This window comes from Enhydra lutris, unplaced genomic scaffold (assembly GCF_002288905.1).
Source record: "Enhydra lutris kenyoni isolate GAN:26980312 unplaced genomic scaffold, ASM228890v2 scaffoldscaffold6, whole genome shotgun sequence".
Classification (NCBI taxonomy): domain Eukaryota; kingdom Metazoa; phylum Chordata; class Mammalia; order Carnivora; family Mustelidae; genus Enhydra; species Enhydra lutris.
The window spans coordinates 27066595-27088498 of record NW_019154090.1 but is presented as its reverse complement, the minus strand read 5'-3'; the positions used below and the strand labels follow the sequence as shown (position 1 = coordinate 27088498).

At 49.5% G+C, this 21904-nt stretch overlaps 1 protein-coding gene and 1 pseudogene across 1 annotated transcript; both read right to left on the bottom strand.

Moving 5' to 3' along the window:
• Window positions 1-518: 518 nt before the first annotated feature.
• On the bottom strand, window positions 519-814 carry LOC111141878 (annotated as a pseudogene).
• A 4927-nt stretch (window positions 815-5741) lies between these two features.
• On the bottom strand, window positions 5742-13104 carry LOC111141864 (neurensin 2). The gene is made up of 3 exons (XM_022494708.1): window positions 13050-13104; window positions 9327-9521; window positions 5742-7440 (listed from the first exon to the last, which is right to left on the bottom strand). The coding sequence occupies exons 2-3, from the start codon at window positions 9510-9512 to the stop codon at window positions 7015-7017; spliced, it is 612 nt and encodes a 203-aa protein (XP_022350416.1). The 5' UTR covers window positions 9513-9521; window positions 13050-13104; the 3' UTR covers window positions 5742-7014.
• Window positions 13105-21904: the final 8800 nt, after the last annotated feature.

Sequence of the window (21904 nt, the reverse complement as noted above, 5' to 3'; positions counted from 1 at the left end):
ACTCGATTGGGTGATAACGTCATCTGAATCTCCCCTTACTGACACCCTTACTGATTGTCTGTCTATTTGTTTCCTCATTTATTATTATAATCCACACCACAGGCTGGAACGTCCCAGGGAAGTCAGCTGAGCGTCCTGTAGGGCTCCCCTCACTCCCTCGTTTCCTGGTACGTCCTTGGTCTTTTTCAGATGGAAGGGTAAACCTGATTCCTGTTACTCCATCTTTTTTTTTTTAAGATTCTATTTATTTATTTCACAGAGAGAGATCACAAGCAGGCGGAGAGGCAGGCAGAGAGAGAGAGGGAAGCAGGCTCCCCACTGAGCAGAAAGCCCGATGCAGGGTTCGATTCCAGGACCCTGAGATCATGACCTGAGCTGAAGGCAGAGGCTTAACCCACTTAGCCACCCAGGCGCCCCTCCTGTTACTCCATCTTGACAAGAAAAATTGTATTATCATCTTTTTAAATTTATTTTTTTATATTTTATTTTATTTTAAACCAGAACATTTACTGTGTGACTCATCCCTGAAATCCTTCAGATGGACTGGAGGCTACAACAGAGGCCCCCCTGGGCTGAGGCAGTGTTCCTTCACAGAATCCAGGCCTGAATCTTTGGTAGATAATTTTCAGGTGCCTCATTCACCCGGTCCCCATGGTATTTTGTCTTCTAACCTTGACACCCCAGTTATACCTTCTCTTCCACTTGGCAAGATAGCCACATTTGCCCCAGCTCGACTTCTGTAGGTGGTACGCCTGAGAGCCACGCAGGCCATCTTATTTCGATGCTTTCCAAATGATGATGTCCCCTCTGTCATCTCACTTCTACGCCCAAAGTAATGTTTGGGTGGCTCAGTGGGTTGGGAGTTTGCCTTTGGCTCAGGCCATGGTTCCAGAGTCCTGGGATCGAGCCCCGAGTCAGGATCCTTGCTCTGTGGGCAGCCTGCTTCTCCCTCTGCCTGCTGCTCCCCTTGCTTGTGTCCTCTCCCTCTCTGTCAAATAAATAAATAAAATCTTAAAAAAAAAAAGTAATGTTAGATTTGCAGAAGAGTTGCAGAGATAATAGAGTTCGTAAATACCCTTCAGCCCTGTCTGCTCACTGTCCTCCAATCAGCGACAGTTTCCTGGTCTTTCCTTGTCTTTTGTCACCTTGGTACTTTTGAAGAGGGATGGTCGGATATTTTGGAGTGTCCTTCAGTTTGGCTCTCCCAAGGTCAGCCTGAAGTTATGGAAGTTGGGGAGAGGAACTCCACAGGGTGAAGTGTGGTTCCCGTCGTATCATGTTAGGGGGCCCTGTGATCTCGAGGCTTGTTACTGAGGGTGCTAACCTAATGGTTTGGTTCAGGTGGTGCCTGACAGATTCCTCCACGATCAAGTCTCTATTTTTCCCCTTTCCACATTCTATCTGTTGGAAGATAAGTCTGGCTCACGCTCCGGGTTGGTGGGGGAACCAAGCTTTGCCACCTGGGGAGGAGGGCATCAGAGGACCTGGTGACGCATATTAAAGCTCCCACAGAAATGGCCCATATTCACAGGGGAGAGAGTTGGAGACCACACAAATATCCCTTTTCACTTCAAAGTTTCACTTGCTAACCTGAGTGTTCATAGGTGGGTTTGGCCTACAGCCATTATTACTACTGTGGTGCGCTCGGGGCAATTTTTCTAGTTCTCTCAATACTCTATCTATTGACTGGAACTCTCCTGTGAGGAAGATTTGTCCCTTCTCCCTCCTTTATTAAATGTATTCGATCAATTATCTATATTTTTTACGTTTTATTTTATTTTTATTTATTTATTTATTTTTAAAAAGATTTTATTTATTTATTTGACAGAGTGAGAGAGATCACAAGTAGGCAGAGAGGAAGGCAAAGGTGGAGGGGGAAGCAGGCTCCCTGCTGAGCAGAGAGGCCTATGCGGGGCTTGATCCCAGGACCCTGGGATCATGACCTGAGCCGAAGGCAGAGGCTTAATCCACTGAGCCACCCAGGTGCCCCTTATTTTATTTTTTAAAAAGATTTTATTTATTTATTTGAGAGAGAGCAAGAGCACACACGAGTGGTGGGGAAGGGTAGAGGGAGAAGGAGAAGCAGACTTCCCACTGAGCAGGGAGCCCAACACAGGGGGGGATCCCAGGACCCCAAGATCGCCACCTGAGCCGACCCTATGCCTTTTCAACTAACAATATAACTTGGAGGGCAGTCCAGATCAGTACATAAAGGTGTTCTCACTCTTCAACCTAGTGTTGCGGCGTATGAATGTGCCATGCTTTTGTTAACTAGTCCCCTGCCAATGAACACTTAGGTCGTTTCCGAAGGTTTTCTCTTACAAACAATACTGCGTTGTTCTTCCTACATGTGGAATTTACCCGACAGACATGCCCACATAAGGGGGGGGGGACCAAAAGGCACGTGTATTGTCCATTTTGATATTGCCAAACTGTCTTTCTTGGAGTCTGCACCAATCTACACCCATGCTAGTTTCCTAGGGCTGCTCTACATGCTCTACATGTGATGAAGCCAGTACATCACAAAGTACTGGCTTCAAACAGCATAAAGGTATTGCCTCACAGTTCAGGAGGCTGAAGTGTGAAATCAAGGAGTGGGCAAGGCCACCCTCCTTCTGAAGTCTTTAGAGAAGAAGACTTTTTGGATTCTTCTAGTTTCTGGTGGTTACAGGTGACCATTGCCATCCCCCGGCTTATAGGCACATCGTTTCAGACCCTGCCTCCGTCTTCAGGTGGACATCGGCCCTCTGTGTGTCTGGCATGTCCAAATCTCCCTTTTCTTTTCTTCTTAGGATGAGTTATTGGATTAGGGCCCATCTTAATCCAATGGGAACATCTTAACTTTATTATATCTGCAAAGACCCTATTTTTAAATAAAGTTACATTCACAGACTCCAGGTGGACGTGAACTTTGGGGAAACAGTACTGAACCCAGTATACATTCCCCCTAGCAAAGTATGGACAGTGGACCAGCCCCCTTTAACATGCTTCAAGGATTCACGCGACAGTTGGTGTCGGTGCGAATTGACTTTGGTTATTGGATTCTGCTTCTCTGAAAAGAGATTCCCTGTGGGGATGGGGCTTTGTGGGGGCCTGGGTTTTATTGGGCTTACAGACCAGGGTTGGCTTCCTCCATGGCAGCTGGGAAGGAAAACTAAAGTGAGACATAGATATTCCGGGGGTGGAGGCCTACTTCCATTTCTGGGGCCATCTTGTCAATGTGAAATTCCATCCCTGGTTCTGTCCAGCTGAGGGCACGAACTCAGAGTATCCAAGTCATAGGTCACACGTGGCCTCTCAGGAGTTGAAGCTATCCCTGGGAATGTTTCCTCTTGCTCAGTGCTCAGTCAAATTTTGAACCAGATAATAATTTTTTAAAAATATCTATTTATTGGGGCACTTGGGTGGCTCAGTGGGGTAAAGCCTCTGCCTTTGGCTCAGGTCATGATCTCAGGGTCCTGGGATCAGGCCCTGCATGGGGCTCCCTGCTCTGCAAGGAGCCTTCTCCCCACCCCCCACCCCACCCCCACTGCCTGTCTCTCTGCCTACCTGTGATCTTTGTCTGTCAAATAAATAAATAAAAATCTTTTAAAATTTTTTTAAAATTATTTATTTATTTGACAGAGAGATCACAAGTAGGCAAAGAGGCAGGCGGGGGGGGGGGGGGCGGATACAGGCTCCCCTCTGAGCAGAGAGCCCGATGTGGGGCTCTATCCCAGGACCCTGAGATCATAACCTGAGCCAAAGGCAGAGGCTTAACCCACTGAGCCACCCAGCAACCCCCATACTGATGTTTTTAAAATGGATACATCTCTGGGGTGCCTGGGTGGCTCAGGCAGTTAAGTGTCTGCCTTTGGCTCAGGTCATGATCCCAGAGCCCTTGGATCAAAACCCATGCTAGGCTCCCTGCCCAGCAGGAAGCCTGCTTCTCCCTCTCCCACTCCCCCTGCTTGGTTTCCCTCTCTTGCTGTCTCTCTGTCAAATAAATAAATAAAATCTTTGAAAAAATTAAAAATGGGTACATCTCATATACAAATTTGGATTCTAACTTCTCTGGAAAAAAAAAAAAAATCTGTTCACACTAAGCTCACAATTCCACAGGGCAACAAACATTCCTAAATAGGTTTGTTGGCACTCAGTATCGTCTCCCAGCTCTGCACCTTCAAACCAAGGGACAGTGCAATGCAATGATCCAGACTGTGGACTCAGGAGCTCAACTGCTTACCTTTGAACCTCAGCTCTGCCCCCTTGCTACCTGTGCATCCTTGGGGCAGCTACTCAATATTCCCAAGCCTCCGGGTCCTCACCTATAAAACTACGATAGATTTATTCAAGCCATTTTTATCAAGCATCTACTCTGTGCCAGGCGTTTTCTAGGCCCTTGGGGTATGTCAGCAAACAAAGTTAACGAAGATCCTCCTTTTGGCGGAGATCACACTGGGGCGGGAGTAGACAGGTAACAGAGGCACATATAACAAATAGGTAAGCTGTAGAGGATACTGAGAGGGGACAAATGCCACAGGCTGTGGGGACAGAGAGAAGCCGGATCAGGCTGTATTTGCAAGGTTGGCTAGCCACTGGGTTGGATTTAGAGGGTGAGGAAAGACAGGAGCCAAGAGGGCTCCAAGGGTTGGACTAGAGCCAGCAGGGAGCTGGAGAGCCGCCCTCTAAGGGGGGGTGAGAGTGGGGGGAGGAGGGACTCGCAGGGGCGGGTCTGAAGGACAGGGTTAACAGGAGCAGTTTGGCATAGTTGAGCCGGAACTCAGCATCCGGGTGATCACGGTTGGAAATACAAACCTGCTGTCTGGGAGCCAGATTTGGGAATAATAGTCCTTACCTCATAGGTTGTTGTGAGGGTAAATGAATGAATGTGTGTCTGTTAGGCACTGAGAACAGTGTCTGCCCTCTGGTAAGTGCTCATAGGGGTTAGCTGTTTGCGTTGCCCTGGAAACGATCCCAGCTCGCGCCAGCTCCAGATCCCAGAGCTCTGGGCTCCAGGAGCTTACCTCCCCCTCAAGGATGGGGGCAGTGGGTTGTCAAGACGCTGGAGAAATCTCCTTCCCAACAAGTCAGTACTTTTTTTTTTTTAAATTTATTAAAAAAGATTTTATTTATTTTGCAGAGAGAGAGAGAGACCACAAGCAAGGAGGGCAGCAGGAGAGAGAGAAGCCGACCCTTCACTGAGCAAGGAGCCCATGCGGGGCTCAATGGGGGGCTCCATGGGGGGCTCCATGCAGGATCCTGGGATCATGACTCCAGCCGAAGGCAGCCCTTAACCGACTGAGCCACCCAGGTGCACCCCAACAAGTTAGCATTTAAATCCTCCCTTTAAGTCGCCCCATTTCTCTGACCACTAGTTAATTCATCTGTAAAATGAAGATGAGGGGCACTCAGATGGTGGCTCAGTGGGTTAAGCCTCTGCCTTCGGTTCAGGTCATGATCTCAGGGTTCTGGGATGGAGCCCCACATCCGGCTCTATGCTCAACAGAGAGCCTGCTTCCCTCCCTCCCCCCACGCCTGCCTCTCTGCCTACTTGTGATCTCTCTCTGTCAAATAAATAAAATCTTTTTTTTTAATTAAAAATGAAATGAAGATGATAGTCCCCTTTCCCAAAGAGTTATCGTGAGGAGCTAATGAGAAATAGTGGATTTAAGTGTCCAGCACACAGCAGGAGCTCCTAACAGTCTTTTATCCTCTCTACCCATGCCCCATGGTCAGGGAGAAAAGAAGCCAAGCCAGCATCCGTCCCAGCTCTTTATTGAAAGGGAAAGTAAGATGGAAGGGGTCCCGAGTGGGGAAGGGGCGTGGGGCACAGGGGCAGTAGTGCCTGCCTGGTCGGGGAGAACCGAGGACACTCCCAAGAGATCCCTCCAGGATGGAGTTGCGACGGAGAGGGGGAGGGTAGGGGCGGGATCCGTGGGCTCCTCTCTCCAGCTGTCTTGGAGCTCCCTCTAGTGGTAAGAACGGAGGTGATGCATCTGGCTGGAGAGCCTGCGGGATGAAGGTTCTGGTGCCCCCAGGAGGACGCATTATGTTACAGGGTAAGGTCAGTACCTGTGGGTGATGGTTACTAAGTGGGCGGATTTTGAAGGGCAAAGACATCCCAGTTCTCCTGCCCCTCGGCTCTAAGAGACCATTTAAATGCATGTCCAAATTCTCTTCTGAGCTACCTAGGACCATCAGGCCTCCAACCAGGCTCCCTGGACCACCTGTCTCCCACCACTGGAGGTCCCCTGGAAGCCAGGAAAGTGTCCGGCAGGTCCCCTGTTCCAGCCATAGAACAAGAGCTGGCCCAAGAGGAGGCAGAAGATGTGGGTCCCCACTCCCGCGGACTGCCAGCTTTCCTCAGCCACCTCGTCCGTAAACTGAGGTTAATAAGAGCCCGTCATGGGCCAGACTCAGGGGCTCTGAGGCCAAAACGCACAGAAAACATTCTGTAGGAGGTGACTGCTTCTGCACCATCCTGGAAGGGAAGTCCCACTGAGCGCTCTTGACCCATCCGCAGGCATGCTGGATCAGCTGACAGAGGAAGGGGTCAGAGGATGAGAATGACTCCACTACGCACCCCCCCCACTTTGTCTATGGTAATGCTTATATCTGGGGAGAGGAAAGTCATGGAACTCTAGAATCTGATCCAAACCCATCATAGTATGGAGACAGGAACTGATGGTCTGAAAGGAATAGGGGCTTCCCCGGGTCACACAGAGTAGAGTGGGGATAGATTGAGAGGGAAGTTTTCTGCTCCTGAAGGGTCTTGGGAAGGAAGGGTAGGTGGGAAGTTTGGGGAGGACCTGGGGAAAGTTGGCATCTTGGAGGAACTGGGGCCTAATCCCTGGGAAGGGGCACTGGGATTTGGGCTCCAGACTCTCTTGACCTGGAGCTGGGTCTTCTGGTAGGTGGAAGGGGCCCCGCTGAAGGGGAGAAGTTAGGGAGACAACTGGAGGGTCGGGTATGGTGGGACAGAGGAATGGTCCAGACCCCAGGTCTGGCTCCTCCTCTGGCCTTGTGGGCAGCTCAGGAGTCCCGCTTGGGCTGGATGGTCTGCACAGAGGATTGCCCAAAGGGGCTGGCAGGTGGTGAAAACCAACACTGGCCATTGGCATCGCGGAAGATGGGGGACAGCTGCTGCTCTGGCTCGTCCCCGAAGATCTCCACATGGCTATCAGCTTCGGTGTCCAAGGGTTCTGCCTTGGTGTCCTGGCTCAGCCAGCCAGTCATGGCCCAGAGCAGGCAAATGGCCAGCAGGATCCCAGCCGCCATGCAGAGAGCTGTGCCTGCCAAGCGGCAGATGCTCAGGGCCTGGTTGTAATCAGCTGCTCGCTGATCCAACACCAGGAATTCCCCCTCTCCGATGCCCTCCAGCTTGGGGGGCGCTGCATAGCCGGTGGTCAGGGCCGCCACACCCAGCAGCAGAAGCAGGGTTCCCGAAGACAGACTGATCTGGAGAGAGGCAGACAGATTGGGAGGTAGTCAGGGTGAGCCTGACTGGTGATCCCAACTAGACTTAACAGTAACAACTTGGTCTAACCTTAAGAGATGGGAATCACAGGAGAGTCACAGAATACACTTCCTAAGATCGAACTGATGAGGGGCACAAACTGTCATGTTCTACTTGGAGTCTTGAAACCCCTAGATCAATGTCTTTCCAACTCCCACTTAGCAGTAGGTTTTTCCAGTACCTTGAGTTTCTTTCCATCATTATTTGGGTCCCATCTCATCTCTGTATCCTGTCTGCCCCCTTCCTGCAGTTGGGATAACTCCTACACATCCCTCAGATCTCATCTCAAACTCACCTCCTCAGGGAAGCCTTCTGGAATGCCCCTGGCCTGGGTCAGGTCCCCTGCTTTGCATTTGTACAAACACCGTGCACATTTTTTCCTCAGTGCACTCACCATGGTGCATACTTGAACTTGGACTTTCGTTACTATGTAAGTGATATCTGCCTGTCCCACTGGAATGAGAGACTGGAGAGCCATGAGAACAGACACTGTCTGTTTTGGGTCACTAGGTGTCTTCCTAGCATGATGCTGGTACAGAGCAGTAGCTGAGTGGATGTTTGCAGAATGACTACGTGAACCACAGCTAGGAGCTCCTAGAGGAGAGGGACCACATCTTAAATTCTCTGTCCTCAAGAGCCTAGCACATTGCCTGGCAATTAGAAGATTCTCAAAGTTTTAAAATACGTACTCACTTTCTCCTGGGAGTCTTCCCTGCTCACCCCAGGTCCTGAGAACATTTCCCTTCCTGGCACCCTCTGATCACTTGGCCTGAGGTCTCTAGATCTTTACACTGCCTCCCCAGTAGAGTGAAGCCCTTTGAAAGCCAAGGGGAAGGGCTCTTTGCCCCAATCGCCTTATAGTATTTAGCAAAGAGCTATGCCCGTTGTAGGGACTCAGCTTACTGCCACTTCCACCCCTTTCCCTACACTCTGCACCGTCACTGACCACTCTCCCTGGCTGTTGGAGACACTCACTGTTCCTCTCCTCCACTGCCCCAATATGTCATTGAGAAGCCACAGGAAGAGTTAGCTGAGATGAACTCCACTTCCTTACAGTCAGTGTATACTGTGCCCTCTGGCCATAGTAATTAGTTTAGAGACAGGCAAGTGATCCAATCAGAGCCAATGCAATGCTTGACAGGACTCCTAGAAATGGAAAGCAGTGTTTCTTTTCTGAAGGAAATACTGGAGGAAAATTCTGATTTCCCGCGGATGGTGTGGAGTGAAAATGCTGAGAGTCAGAATGGTAGCAGCTACTCGGAGAACATGTGCATAGATTCTGAAGCTAAAGGGGCCACGTGGGCAGGGGTACCATGGGGAACCTGAAGACTAAGAGAAATCTTGAACTGCTGGATTGAACTTTGCCTGAAGTTGCTCAATCTCTGGTCTTTTCAATAAAGTGAGCGGTATTTTCCCTTCCTTGTTTAAGCCCCCTTGAGGTTTTTTGTTTTGTTTTGTTTTTTAAGATTTTCTTTTTAGGTAATCTCTATCCCCAGTGTGGAGCTCAAACTTACAACCCCAAGATCAAGAGTCTCACGTTCTACCAACCGAGCCAGCCAGGTGCCCCAAATTTGTACGGTTTTGAATGACTTATCAACAGTAGTCATTTGCCAATTTTTTAAAAAGTAGGCTCCACATCCAATGTGGGGACTGAACTCACGACCGTGAGATCAAGAGTCGCACACTCTACCAGCTGAGTCAGCCAGGTGTCCCTTAATTGGTTTTTTGTTGCTTCTACCTGCTGTACCATCTCTTTTTCCATTCACTGATCCCATTTCCTCCCTGCAGCCCCGAGAAATCCCAGAAGTTGCTCCTCCTCTGGCCTTACCTTCCAGCACAGTGTGGGCCAGGGTCGGCGGGGACACAGGATGGGAGGCCCCTCAGGGTCATCGCTGAGGGCCGCACCTGCACAGTCTTCGTAGAAGAGGTGCAGGTAGGAGCGGACCCCATACCATTTGCCATCTTCCACCTTGGGGCCACGGCTACAGCTGCAGGAACGGTCACAGCCTGGCATTGTGGATCTCTGTGGGGGGAAGCAAGGTGCAGACAGGGGGAGAGATCCGTGAGACCCTCCCACACCCCCGGAATCTTTGTGCGTCATCTGCTTTTCCTCCTATTTTAGATAACCCACACTCATAACGGAGCCTGGCCTTCTAGGTACTGGTTTGTCTTTCCCTAAGTATGCTGTGAATGAGCCAGTGCATAGGGGCACTAAGGCCAGTGCTTAACAATTATAGATGCCAGTAAATATGCTTGTTTAATCTGGAGGCCACCCAGTGGCTGGGACTGTGGGTTCTGGGGGTCTGACTGTCTGGATCGGAATCCCAGGTCTGGATCGGAATCCCAGATCTATCACTTCCTGGCTGTGTGACCTTAGACAAGTGCTTTCACCTCTCTGAAACTTGGTTTCCTTACCTGTAGAGCAGGGCTAATAATCACCCCCGCTTTACTATATCTGAGGCCAAGGAATGGCACCAGTTGTCATTACCATTACTGTAATTTCTTCCTTATTATTTTTATTCTAAACTTTTTGAGCCCTGTATCTGGAGTAAGAGGTTCTCATCCCCACCTCCTCTCAAAATCTTCCCCTCTTCCCGGTACTCTTGGGGGTAGCTGTCATGACTGACATTTGTCCCATCAGGCTGAGCTCTCAAGGTGCAAGCCTCTAAAAAAATCCTACCCGGGGATGCCCCCCGCAAGGCAAGAGCCTCCAAGCCCCTAATCATCTTGACTCCAAAGGAGGTGAAAGCCAGGGTCCCTCTTAGTCTCAGGGTGTTTTTTGTTTTTTTTGTTTGTTTGTTTGTTTTGTTTTTTTTGAGGATTTTTCACAAGCAGGAGGAGTGGGAGAGGGAGAGGCAAGCTCCCCACTGAGCAGGGAGCCTGATGCAGGGCTTGATCCCAGGACGGTGGGATCATGACCAGAGCAGAAGGAAGGCAGATGCTTAACAACTGAGCCACCCAGGCATCCCTTGGGGGGTGTTTAGATTTCTAGGGAAACCTATCTAAGAACCCCTCCTTTTAGAATAATACCCTTTTTTATTGAGGTATACTTGGCATATAACGTCGTATTCGTTTCAGGTATACAATATGATTGGGTATTTGTAATGATCACCATAATAAGTCTAGTTAACCTCTGTCACCATACCTAGTTACCAATAAATGTCCTTCCTTGTGAGAGAACCTTTAAGATCTACTCTCTTGGCAACGTTCAGATATGCAATACAGTATTATTAACTATAGTCACCAGGCTACACATTATATCCTCATGACTTATTTATTTTGTAAATGGAGTTTGTACCTTTGACCCCCTTCACACATTTTGCCCTGCCTCTGGCAACCACTTACCTTAAGAATCTCCCTTTTAACAGATGGAGACACTGAGGGCTTGGTAATGGAAAGTACTTGTGTATCTACACATGGAGAGGACTAAAACCAAAGTGGGGGATGAGGAGAAGGGTGGGTTTGGGGAGGGGAGTTGTTTATACTGGGAAAGGACTGGGGTCCTGCATCAGCACCCCTGAGCAGCTTCAAACAAAATAAAGCAATGAGCGGGGTGCCTGGGGGCCTCAGTTGGTGGAGCTTCCGACTCTTGACTTCAGCTCAGGTCATGATCTCAAGGGTCATGAGATTAAGCCCCCACGGGCTCGGCATGCAGTGTCTCTTGAGATTCTCTCTTTCCCTCTCCCTTTACCCCTTGCCCTGCTCATGCGCACGCTCTCTCTCTCTCACTAAATACATAAAAATCTTAAAAAATAATAATAAAGCAATGTGCTTACACTGAAGGACAAGACAAATTTCTGGACCTCCCCCCAATTTCCAATCAGATGTAGCTTTCAATCTCCTGCATAGAGAGACTCACTAGCACACACATACCCATATAGCACAGAGAGGCAGGCATATATACACACACACACAAATCAAACAGAGACATACCACAGACTGATGCACAGACACACACACCTGAGACACACACCAACATGGATACACAAACATAACAGAGACATACCGAGACAGGCACATATATACTACCTAGAGACATATTCAGATAGACACACATAGCACCGAGAAACAGACACACAGACACACTACACACAAAGACACTCCACGGAGAAACTCACACATAGATACATACACACACACACACACACACACACACACACACACAGAGCCAAAGTGTGTGTTGGGGTGATTCTTGGAGCCCCCACGGATCCACACAAGCGCCAGAAGTTCTCTTCTTATAACCTGTCTATAAATCGCAGTTCTTCACAACCGTCACCCATAACTCAGGGAAAAAGAGAAGAAAAGGAAAAGACAAGGAAAAAAAAAAAAGTTTTGGACAGAGAATGGAAAAAGACACAGACCAAAAACGAAAGATAAGGAAGAAGACAAGTGGTCCCGCGAGAGAGTAGGAATCTCCCTGGGAGGAGGGTGGGGCGGGGCCCCGAGGGGGTGTGGCCACTGCAGGGACCGCCCCCGGCCCGGGCCCTCGGGAGGCCTGGGTGGGGAGAATGAATGGGGGCTTGGGGGAAGTCAGAGTCAAAGCTGCAACTATTAATTAAAGACCTAGGGGAGGGGGCAGGGAAGAGAGGCACGGGAATTGTAGGTCTGCGTTAGCTCCTCCCCTGCAATTCACCGTCCCTCAACCTCAAATATACCTAATCACTCAATCTTGCTGGTACTGGAGAAGGAAGGTGACCTTGACGCAGCCTCCCGCTAAGTCTGGCCCCTCCTCCTCCCGTGTTAAGGTTGCTAGAAGATGGTCTGGCAGTCAGGGGGAGGGAGAGAGAGGATGCTCCGGACACCGTGCGAGTACCCGGGACGTGGGTTGCCATGGGAACCGCTGGGGAGGTGTCCCTAGGCGAGGGGAGGGGGAAGGAGCTTAGTGTGAAAGGAGCGGGAAGAGGAGGGGGGCTACAGGGTCGGAGTGGGGAGACTGCGGCGGAGGCGAGCGGAGGGAGAAGTACGCGAAGGTGATAGGCGCAAGGGCCTGAAGATGGTTGGAACCTATTGCCTGAAGGGCCTCATTCAGTTCTCCTTTCCAGACCCCAATCTGGACCCCCACTGCCCACAACAGTGTCCCGCGCTGCCGGAGATGGGAGAAGGGGCGCCCTCTTGGGGGGCAAGGCCAGGGAAATCGGGCCAATTCCTCCCTCTCGCTACCGCACCGCTGTTTCTGATAGGACCACCAGTTTCCCTGGCCGAGATAAACCGTATCATTTCCCCCAGGGGAAAGGGGGAAACTGAGGCACGGAAGGGTGGGAATAGGTTTTTAATAAAGAGGTGGGTGGGGGTCTTGTCCTCCGAAGCCTCTGCCCATCCTCTCAGCATTGAGGTATCTCTGGGAGACGGGGCTGGTGAGATCTCTGCCCCCTACGACTTTTCTGGGACCTCACCTCCCAAAGCTCGAGGCACACCAAGGCTTGGGCGCCGCCGTCCCGTCCGAGGTTGGACGTGGCGGGGCTGGGGATGCGGGCTGAGGTGGGGTTCCCCGGAACCCGGGAGAAGGAGGGGTGGGGGTCGGGGCGCGCGCGTGGAGCCGGGCTGAGCTCACCTCTCTGCCTGCTGTCTCCGCCGAGCGGGAGCCAGAGCGAGAGCCGAACAGTAGCTGGTTCTGTCGGCGCCTGCGCCGCAGTCGGGGGGCGGGGGGGATACGGGGGGGGGGGGGGGGGGGGGGGGGCACCCGCCAGCCCCAAGGGCTGGCTCTGCAGATTGTGGACCCCTTCAGAATGAGAGCCCCTATCTCCTTCCAGAGTTCCCTTCTCTCTCTGAGACCCCAGGCCGCTCGCGGAAACCCTATCGCCTCCCCAGAACGCACCCCCTCTTGCAGTCCCTCAAACTCCTGATCCGACTCTCCAACACTCCCTTAATCTCCCACCCCTCTCCCTGAAGACCCTTGCTTCACCGAGCCGTCATTTCCTCATTGTATCCTCTCTGGGTCTCCATCCCCTTCATGGAGCCCCTCGCCATAAGTGTACAAGTGCTCATCTTGCTGAGCCCACCCCCCCACTTTCTCCACAGATTCCAGTCTCTCTCTCTTTCTCTTTCTCAGCCCTCACCCTCTCTCTCTCAGGAGCCCCCTACCTCTTACTGAGGCCCTCACCTGTCACCGAATCCCTCATCCTCTCTCCATTCTCTTTCCCTCTTTGAGCCACTGACCCTTGCTAAGACTCAGCTCCTCTTATCTCGAAAAGGAAGTTGAGGCTGGGGAGAAGGGATTGGGAGAGAAACTTCCTTTCCCCTCTGGAAGGAACAAGTGAGATAGCCTCCCTTGTTCTCTCTCCTAACCAACCCTCAGTTCTGCCCCAGGCAGTGTGTGCCTTGTGGCCCCTCTCTCTGGAGAACCAACCCTTGCCAGACAACTGTGTCTACTTCATTCCTTGTCATGAGCCCACAGCCTTGATTTTGTCTTACACTTGCTGTGTGGTCTTAGGAAAGTCACGGCACTGCTCTGAGTTTCATCAAACCCCATTGCACACACATGCTTCACCCCAGTGGTTGCCTTAAGCAACCATTCTGTCTTTCCACGTGCTGGGGGCTGGGGATACAGAGATGAATGAATTCCAAGATGAGGCCAGATCTTTTTCATTCACTGTTGTATCCCAGAGAGTTGTGTCGTGTTTGGCGTTGACTAGGCAGCTCAATCGATATTAACTGAACATAGACTAGTAATAATAATAAATACATGGTTTGTTATGTGCAAAGGGCTTGTCTAAGTGCTTTACACGTACTACTTACTCATTTAACTGTGTGTGTGAAACAGACACAGACAGACAGAAAAAGAGACAGAGAGAAGTCCTAGAGCCCAAAACTAAAGACCTTGAGCAGTGACAGGAGATGATGCTGGAGAGGCAAGCACACATGAGACCCTTCAGGGCCTCATAAGCCAAGGTAAGTAGTTTGCAGTTCAACCCAAGGGTCGTGGGGACCCATGGAAGCTTTGGAAGGAGGGATGTGTTCTGAACTGCACACTGAAAAGATCCCTCTGGCGGCTGATCCCTCTGGAGAACAGGCTAGAATGCTTCAGAGAGGAAGCAGAGAGATCCAAGAAGAGCCTCCATATCAGAGATAACTATGACTTGGCCTAGTGGGCTTGCAGAGAAATGAATGGATCCAGGAGATGTTAGGGGGTAAAATGAACTACAGAAGAAGCCCATATAAAGTTGCCTCTCCCAGCTAGGCTTGGCCTTTGAGTCGTCCCAGTTTAGGCATCAGACAAGTGAAGAAGCAACCAGATGATTCCAGTCCGGAACTGTCTGAATCAGGTTCAGCTCTGATAATAATGGGAGAGGGGATGGAAGAGGTTCCAGAGGTGATGGGAAGGGATGAGGTCAAGTGTACAGGAGGGATAGGCTTTGAGCCAGCCCAGGAAGGATCCAGTAACCTCTGAGACCTAGGGGAAGGAGGGAAGGTGGCCACTGAGAAGAGATACAGTGTGGTGGTTATGTGTTGAACTCTGCCTGAAACAGACCCAGGTTTGAATCTTGGTTCTGCCACTCACTGTTTGCATGATTTAACTTCTCTGAGCCTCTGTTTCCCTGACCACAAAATAGAGATAAGATTAGTGGTTGCTTCTCAGAGGGTTTATAAGAGTGAAATGAGATGTGCATCGAAGACCCTTAGTGAAGCACCTTGGCACAGAGTCAGACCTCAACAAATGATTGTTGTTGCTACTGCTATTATTGGTGCATTAATTTATAGGTAAGGAGGGCAGGGAGTTGAATGACAAGACATCTGATAAATTGAATGCTCTGGAGAAAAACAAGAAGAATCATCTATTAAGAAAGAATGGTTTTAGGGGTGCCTGGCCAGCTCAGTCGGTAGAGCATGTAACTCTTGATCTTGGGGTTGTGAGTTTGAGCCCCAGGCTGGGTACAGCAATTAAATGTAAATTATTAAAAAAGAAAAAGAAGAGAAAGGTTTTAGTTCAACAGGAGTCTTAAAAAGGGTGATGAGACAGATACAAAAGGCCATATGTTGTATGTTTCCATATAGATGAAATAGCCAGAGTCAGAAAATCCATAGAGGCAGAAAACAGATTAGTGTTTCCTAGGGGAAAGGGAGGAATGAGGAATGACTGCTCTATGGGTTTCCTTTTAGAGTGATAGAAATATTCTGGACTAGATAGTGGTGATGGGTGCACAATTCTGTGAATGTACCATCACTAATGACAATTTTATGTTATGTAAGTTTTACCACAATCATTTCAAAATGTGGTCAAGATTTGGAATAATCAATAATGATGATGGTGGTGGTGGTAACAGATGTTACTTACTGAGCATTTACTACGTGCCAGCGTAATTTATCTTCTCAATAACCTTATGAGGTCACTTGCCTGAGGTCACCCACCTGAGGTCATTCAGTCACGATGCAGAAGAATCTGAATTTGCTCCGATGGCTCTGAGGCCATGATCTATAGGGGCAATGGCGTGCATGGCTGTGACTTTCTCTGGCAGTAAATGGAAATGAAGGGGGCTGCTGGTACTCCGGTTCTTGGGTGAGGGGGTTCTCCTGGACAGGTGGGGCAGAAAAGAGGCTTGAATGGGAATGCAGAGGGGTAAACAGATCCCATAATGAACCTCAGGATGGATCCTGGCTCAGTGGGGAAGGATGCCAAAGGCAGCTGAGAAAGAGAGCAGATGGATCTGGAGAAGATGTAGGAATTCCAGACGGAGGAACTCAATGAAGTCCAAAAATAGGTATATGGGAAGAAAGGGAGCCTGAGGTCAGAGTGTGGGATGTTGTAGTTAAACATTTTAGATGTAGAACGCTGTAAGAGATGAGAAGGTTTACTAAGCCAGTGCTATCCAACAGAAGTTTCTGCAAAGGTGGGAATGGTCTAGATCTGTGCTCTCTGAACAGAACCACTGGCCATATTTGGCTATTAAGCATTTGAAATGTGGCTAGTGAGGCTGATGATTGAACTCTAAATTTTATTTAACCTTAACTACTTTATTTACTTCTTTATTTTTAAGTAGGCTCTACATCCAACATGGGGCTTGAACTCACAGCCCCGACATCAAGAGTCACACGCTCTACCCTCTGAGCTAGCCAGGTGCCCCCTGACCTTAATTACTTTAAACTCAAGTTAAAATAGCCACATGCCGCTAATGGTCATCATATTGCTGCCAGGGCCCTACTTTGAGCATGACTGTCATCTCAGACCCCCATCACCCAACCCCTTTTACCTAGTGTTTTTGCCCTGCCCCATAGTGGCATTGTAGCCACAGTGATCCTTAAAGCAAGAGTCAGATTCTCATATAGGAGTCTCATTCCCTGGTCAAAACCCTCTAATGACATCTCATCTTACTCAGGGCAAAAGGAGAAAACTGTGGTGGATTAAAGATGGCCACAAACTCTTTGTCACTCTGCCCTTCAAAAGGTGGAGTTTCTTGCTCCTCAACCTGAGCTGGCCCTGCCATTGCTTCAACTAACCAAACATGGCAAAAGCAATGCTGTGTCTGTTCTGGACTTAGCTTTCAAGAAGACCAGCTTCCTCTTCCCTCCTCTCGGAACACTCACTCTGGAAAGCTCCCTCTTGGGCCCCAGTCCCCATGCCAAAGAAGCCCAAACCACATGGAGAGGTCCCATGCTGGTGCTCCAGCTGAGAGTGCCGGCCAGACCTCTAGCCCATAGCCAGCACCAAATGCTGTATCAGTTGGCATGGTGTGAGCGAGTCCTCTCAGATATGTCCACCCACTTGAGCCCCCAGATGACATCACGTGAGCAGAAGAGCTATCCCACTGAATCCCATAAACCCACAGGATCGTGAAAGATAATAGAACAATGTTAAGCTGCTAAGTTGAAAGATGGTGTGTTACACAGCAATGACTATCCCAAACCAGTTCTTTTTTTTTTTTTTAAGATTTTATTTCTTTGTTTGACAGATACAGAGAGAGAGCGAGCGAGCACAAACAGGCGGAACTGCAGGCAGAGGGAGAGGGAGAAGCAGGTTCCCTCTGGAGCAGGGAGCCCGATGTGAGACTCCATCCCAGGACACTGGGATCATGACCCAAGTTGAAGGCAGATGCTTAACTGACTGAGCCACCCAGGCACCTCCAAACCACTTCTTACTAGGACCTATGATTGCCCTTTCCCCACAACCTTACTTACCTCGGTGTTCTCCTCTTCTTCCATTCCCTCACTCACCGCTCCAGCCACACCAGCATCCTTGAGTAAACTAAGCCCATCAGGCAAACCCCTATCTCAGGGTGTCAGAGCCTTTGTACTTGTTTCTCTGCTTTATTGCTCCTTCTCCAGCTATCTGCATGGCTAGCTTCTGGCTTTATTCAGACCTCTGCTCATAAGAGGCTTTGTTTAAACACTTTGGTAGAGGCATAGACCGCTCACCAAACTTCCATGTGCATCACATACATTTCTCAGTTCCCTTGAAGTTAGACAAAACCAGGTGATTAGTTCTGGCCAATGAGATCCAGGACTCCAAAGAGATCCTTGGCCGCAGATTTTCTTGGAAGAGAAAAAGCAGAACTTAACATTCATTTAGTTAACAGAAAACCCTGAAAACAACTGAGGGTGAGAAACTGGGTTGCTAAGAAACCTCCTAGAACGGGGGAGATGTTTGGCATCCATTGCTAGGCAACCTAAAAGAAGCCAGAGAGGCAGGTTTGACGGCAAGCAGCTTTCCGCTCCTTTACAGAGGCTCCCTGAATGCCAGACGGGACATGCTCTTGAATGCTTCTGGTCCAACCACCTAACTGCATAGATGGGGAAACTCAGGCCTCAAAAGGCAGGATGATTAGTCCAGATTCCCTCTAATTTCTCAACAAGAGCAAAGACAAATGGCATAGGAGGACATTGTCTTGGGGAGTGGCGTGACTGAGGCAGAGCTTTAGGGCAGAGCTGGTAGCTGAAGAAGAGACTGTAAAAACCATAAAGAAGTCAACTGCAGGGGCACCTGGGTGGCTCAGTGCTTAGGCCTCTGCCTTCGGCTCGGGTCGTGATCTCAGGGTCCTGGGATTGAGTCCCACATGGGGCTCTCTGCTCTGCAGGGAGCCTGCTTCCTTCTCTCTCTCTCTCTCTGCCTGCCTCTCTGCCCACTTGTGATCTCTCTCTGTCAAATAAATAAAATCTTTAAAAAGAAAAAAAAAAAAGAAGTCAACTGCAAAAGGCCTTGAATGCCAAGGCCAAGAATCTTAACCTTCATCCTGAGGTTAATGGGGAGCCACTGAAATGTTTCCAGAGGTAGTCACATTTGTTTTCTTTCTTTCCTTTTATTTTTTTAAAAAGATTTATTTATTATGTTTAGAGAGAGAGCAGGGAGAGGGGCAGAGGGAGAGGGAGAGAGAATCCTAAGCAGACTCCCCACTGAGGGCAGAGCTGGCCATGAGGCATGATCTCACAACCCTGAGATCATGACCTGAGCTGAAACCAAGAGTGAGAGACTTAACCAACTGAGCCATCCAGGTGCCCCAGTCATGTTTGTTTTCAAAAGACCCCTCAGGTTTGGGGGCACCTGGGTGGCACAGTCCATTAAGCTCCAGACTCTTGGTTTCTGCTCAGGTCCTGATTTCAGAGTCGTGAGATCCAGCCCTGGGTCAGCTCCAGGCTCAAGATGCGAGTGTGCTTGAGTTTCTCTTTCCCTCGTCCTCTGTCCACCCCACAACGCGAGCACCCATACATGTGCACATGCTCTCTCTCTCTTTCAAATAAATAAACAGATCATTAAAATGAGCCCATGAGGGGCACCTGGGTGGCTCAGTCATTAAGCCTTTGGCTCAGGTCATGATCCCAGGGTCCTGGGATCAAGACCCACATTGGGCTCTCTGCTCAGTGGGAAGCCTGCTTCTCCCTCTCTCACTCCCCCCGCTGTGTTCTCTTTCTCCAAATAAATAGATAAAATCTTAAAAAAAAAAAAAAAAGGAGCCCATGGGCTGCAGTACAGAGACTCAGGACAAAGTCCCAATACCCTCCAGGCCTTCCTGTTCTTGCCAGTCTATCTCCTCTCTCCCTACCACCCCCGCCAGCCTACAGCCAACTCCCTTCCATGTCCCCTTCTCTTGTGGAGTCCTCTCACTTGCCATTGCTGGTGTCTGGAAAGCTTTTCCCTTCATCTGAATCTGCTTAGTCTTATTGTGCTAGTGATAACCACTGCATAACCAACTGCCCCCAAACTTAGTAGTGCGAATAACCTCAATTTCAGGACAACCATGGACTCTATGGGTCAGGAATTCAGACCGGGTAAGAGGGGATGGCTTATCTCTGCTCCATGATGGCTCAACTCCAGCTGGGAAGACACTGCTTGAATGACTGGGGGCTAGGATCACCTGGAGACTCCGCTGCTCACAAGTCCAGCACCCAAGGAGGGATCTGGATCACCTGAAGCACCTATGGGGGAGGCTCTGCACCTGTTTTGGGCTTCTTCATTGCATGACCATCTTAGGGGTGTTGGACTTCTTATTTGGTGGCTCAGTGTAGAAACCTGTAGCATCTTTCTGCTACATTCTATTGGTTATGAGTGGATTGTGAAGGCAGCCCAGACTCAAGAGGAAGGAAATTTATGGAAAGAATGTCAAAGAACTTGTAGCCATGTTCTAAAATCACAACAACCTACTGAGGTCTTGGTCACAGCTTAAACATCACCTTCTCCATGAAGTGACCTGACCATGCCCTGCTCCATGTCTGTGTGCCCCCAGCCCCACTGTCCATCTCCATCAGTGCATTTCCATCCCTCTGTTGATGTGTCTTTCTCCTCTTTGGGAGTTAAGTTCAGTGAAGACAGGCCATGTCTGTCTTTTTCACCTTTGTACGCCAGCACCCAGCACAGAGCCTGGCAAAGCAGACCCTTAATAAATATTTGTTGACTGGGTGAGTGAAGGAGTGATTGAATGAGCTAAGGCAAGGAGTCCAATCCAGAAGCCATTCCTTCCTTGTGAAGCTGATATACTAATTAGAGGGAGAGATACAAAATTGAAACTGTATATGATAAATACCACAGCGATAAATGCTATTAAGAAAAATAAAGCAAAGTAAGGGGATAGCCTAAGGGTTTATGTGTAATACTTTACAAGAATGATCAGGGAAGACCTTTTTGAGGTAGTGACATTGGAGCCAAGTGTTGAAGAAGTGAGGGAGTAAGCCATGTGGGTATCTGGGAGAAGAGCACTTCCAGCAAATTGAACTGGAAAAGGGCTGGCTGTTCAGAAGGGCTGAAGTGGGCATGTGCTTGGTAGTTTTAGGAAACAGCAAGGAAGCCAGTGTGGCTATGGTATGGCAAGGGAAGGAAAAAGCAATAGGTGATGAATCCCATGGGGGGCCCCAAGCTAGGTTACATAGGATTTTGCAGGCCATGCTGAAGACTTTGGCTTTTAGTCTGAATGAGATGGGCACCGGTGGAAGGTTTTGAGAAGTGGGACAGTCTGATTTGTAGTCTAACCAGATCCCTCTGGCTGCTGTGGATAATAAGACTGTGATTGAGGCAAAGGAGAAAGCAAGGAGTCCAGTGAGAGGCTGGTTCAGGATACCAGGCAAGAGATTGAGGGAGACTGTGAGGGTGGCCATTGAAAGGGTGAGAAGTGATAAGGGCAGAGGACACATTTTGAAAGTAGAGCCAACAGGGACAAGGGATATGAAGCTATGGGGAAAAAGAGGAGCTAAGGATGACCAACAGGTTGTTGGCCTTTAAGTCACATGTGATGGGAAGATGTGGAGTGGGGAACAGCCTTGGAAGCACCGCAGAAACGAGAATTCATATTTAGGCATGCCAAGTTTAAGGTGCCAGTTGGACATCCCAGTGGAGATGAGGAGGAGGCAGCTAGATAGAAGAGTCTGGCAACTTCAGGATGGAGATATGGACTTGAGAATCCACAGCTATGTTAAGCAGAGTTCTAAGATGGCCCCAAGATTCCCCCCCACCCCGACCCCTCCCACCGTGGTGTGCATAACCTGCTATCCTCTGGGTGGGAGAGACCAGCGAGTATGATGGATGATGTCATTCTTGTGATTAGGTTACATTATATGGCAAAAGTGAAGGGATTTTGCAGACGTGATTAAGGTCCCAAATTAGTTGAGCCTTAGCTTATTAGAAGGGAGAACCTCCTGGGTGGGCCTGATCTAATCAGGTGAGCCCTTTAAAAAGAGAGCCTTCCCTGGGGCACCTGGCTGGCTTAGAGCATGTGACTCTTGACCTTGGGTTCAGGAGTTCCAGCCCCATACTGGGCATAGAAACTGCTAAGTAAATAAATAAGTAAATAAGAGCTTAAGGTGCCACTCTGTGAGAGAGCCTGGGAAGATAGGACACTGATAGTGGCCCTCAGGATTCAAGAGTGGCACCAGCTGACAGCCGGGAAGAACACAGTTCCTTGACCCCAAGGAACTGAATTCTGCCCGCCACCAGGTGAATTTGGGAGAAGACTCGGAGTTCCAGAATGGAATGCTATCCAGCCAACACCT

Bases quoted from the DNA above. Each gene is read 5' to 3' on its own strand.
- LOC111141864 (XM_022494708.1), bottom strand. From the start codon at position 9,512: ATGCCAGGCTGTGACCGTTCCTGCAGCTGTAGCCGTGGCCCCAAGGTG. The intron at 7,441-9,326 runs GTAAGGCCAGAG...GCCTCTCTCCAG, and splicing joins GGCCCACACTGTGCTGGAAG to ATCAGTCTGTCTTCGGGAAC.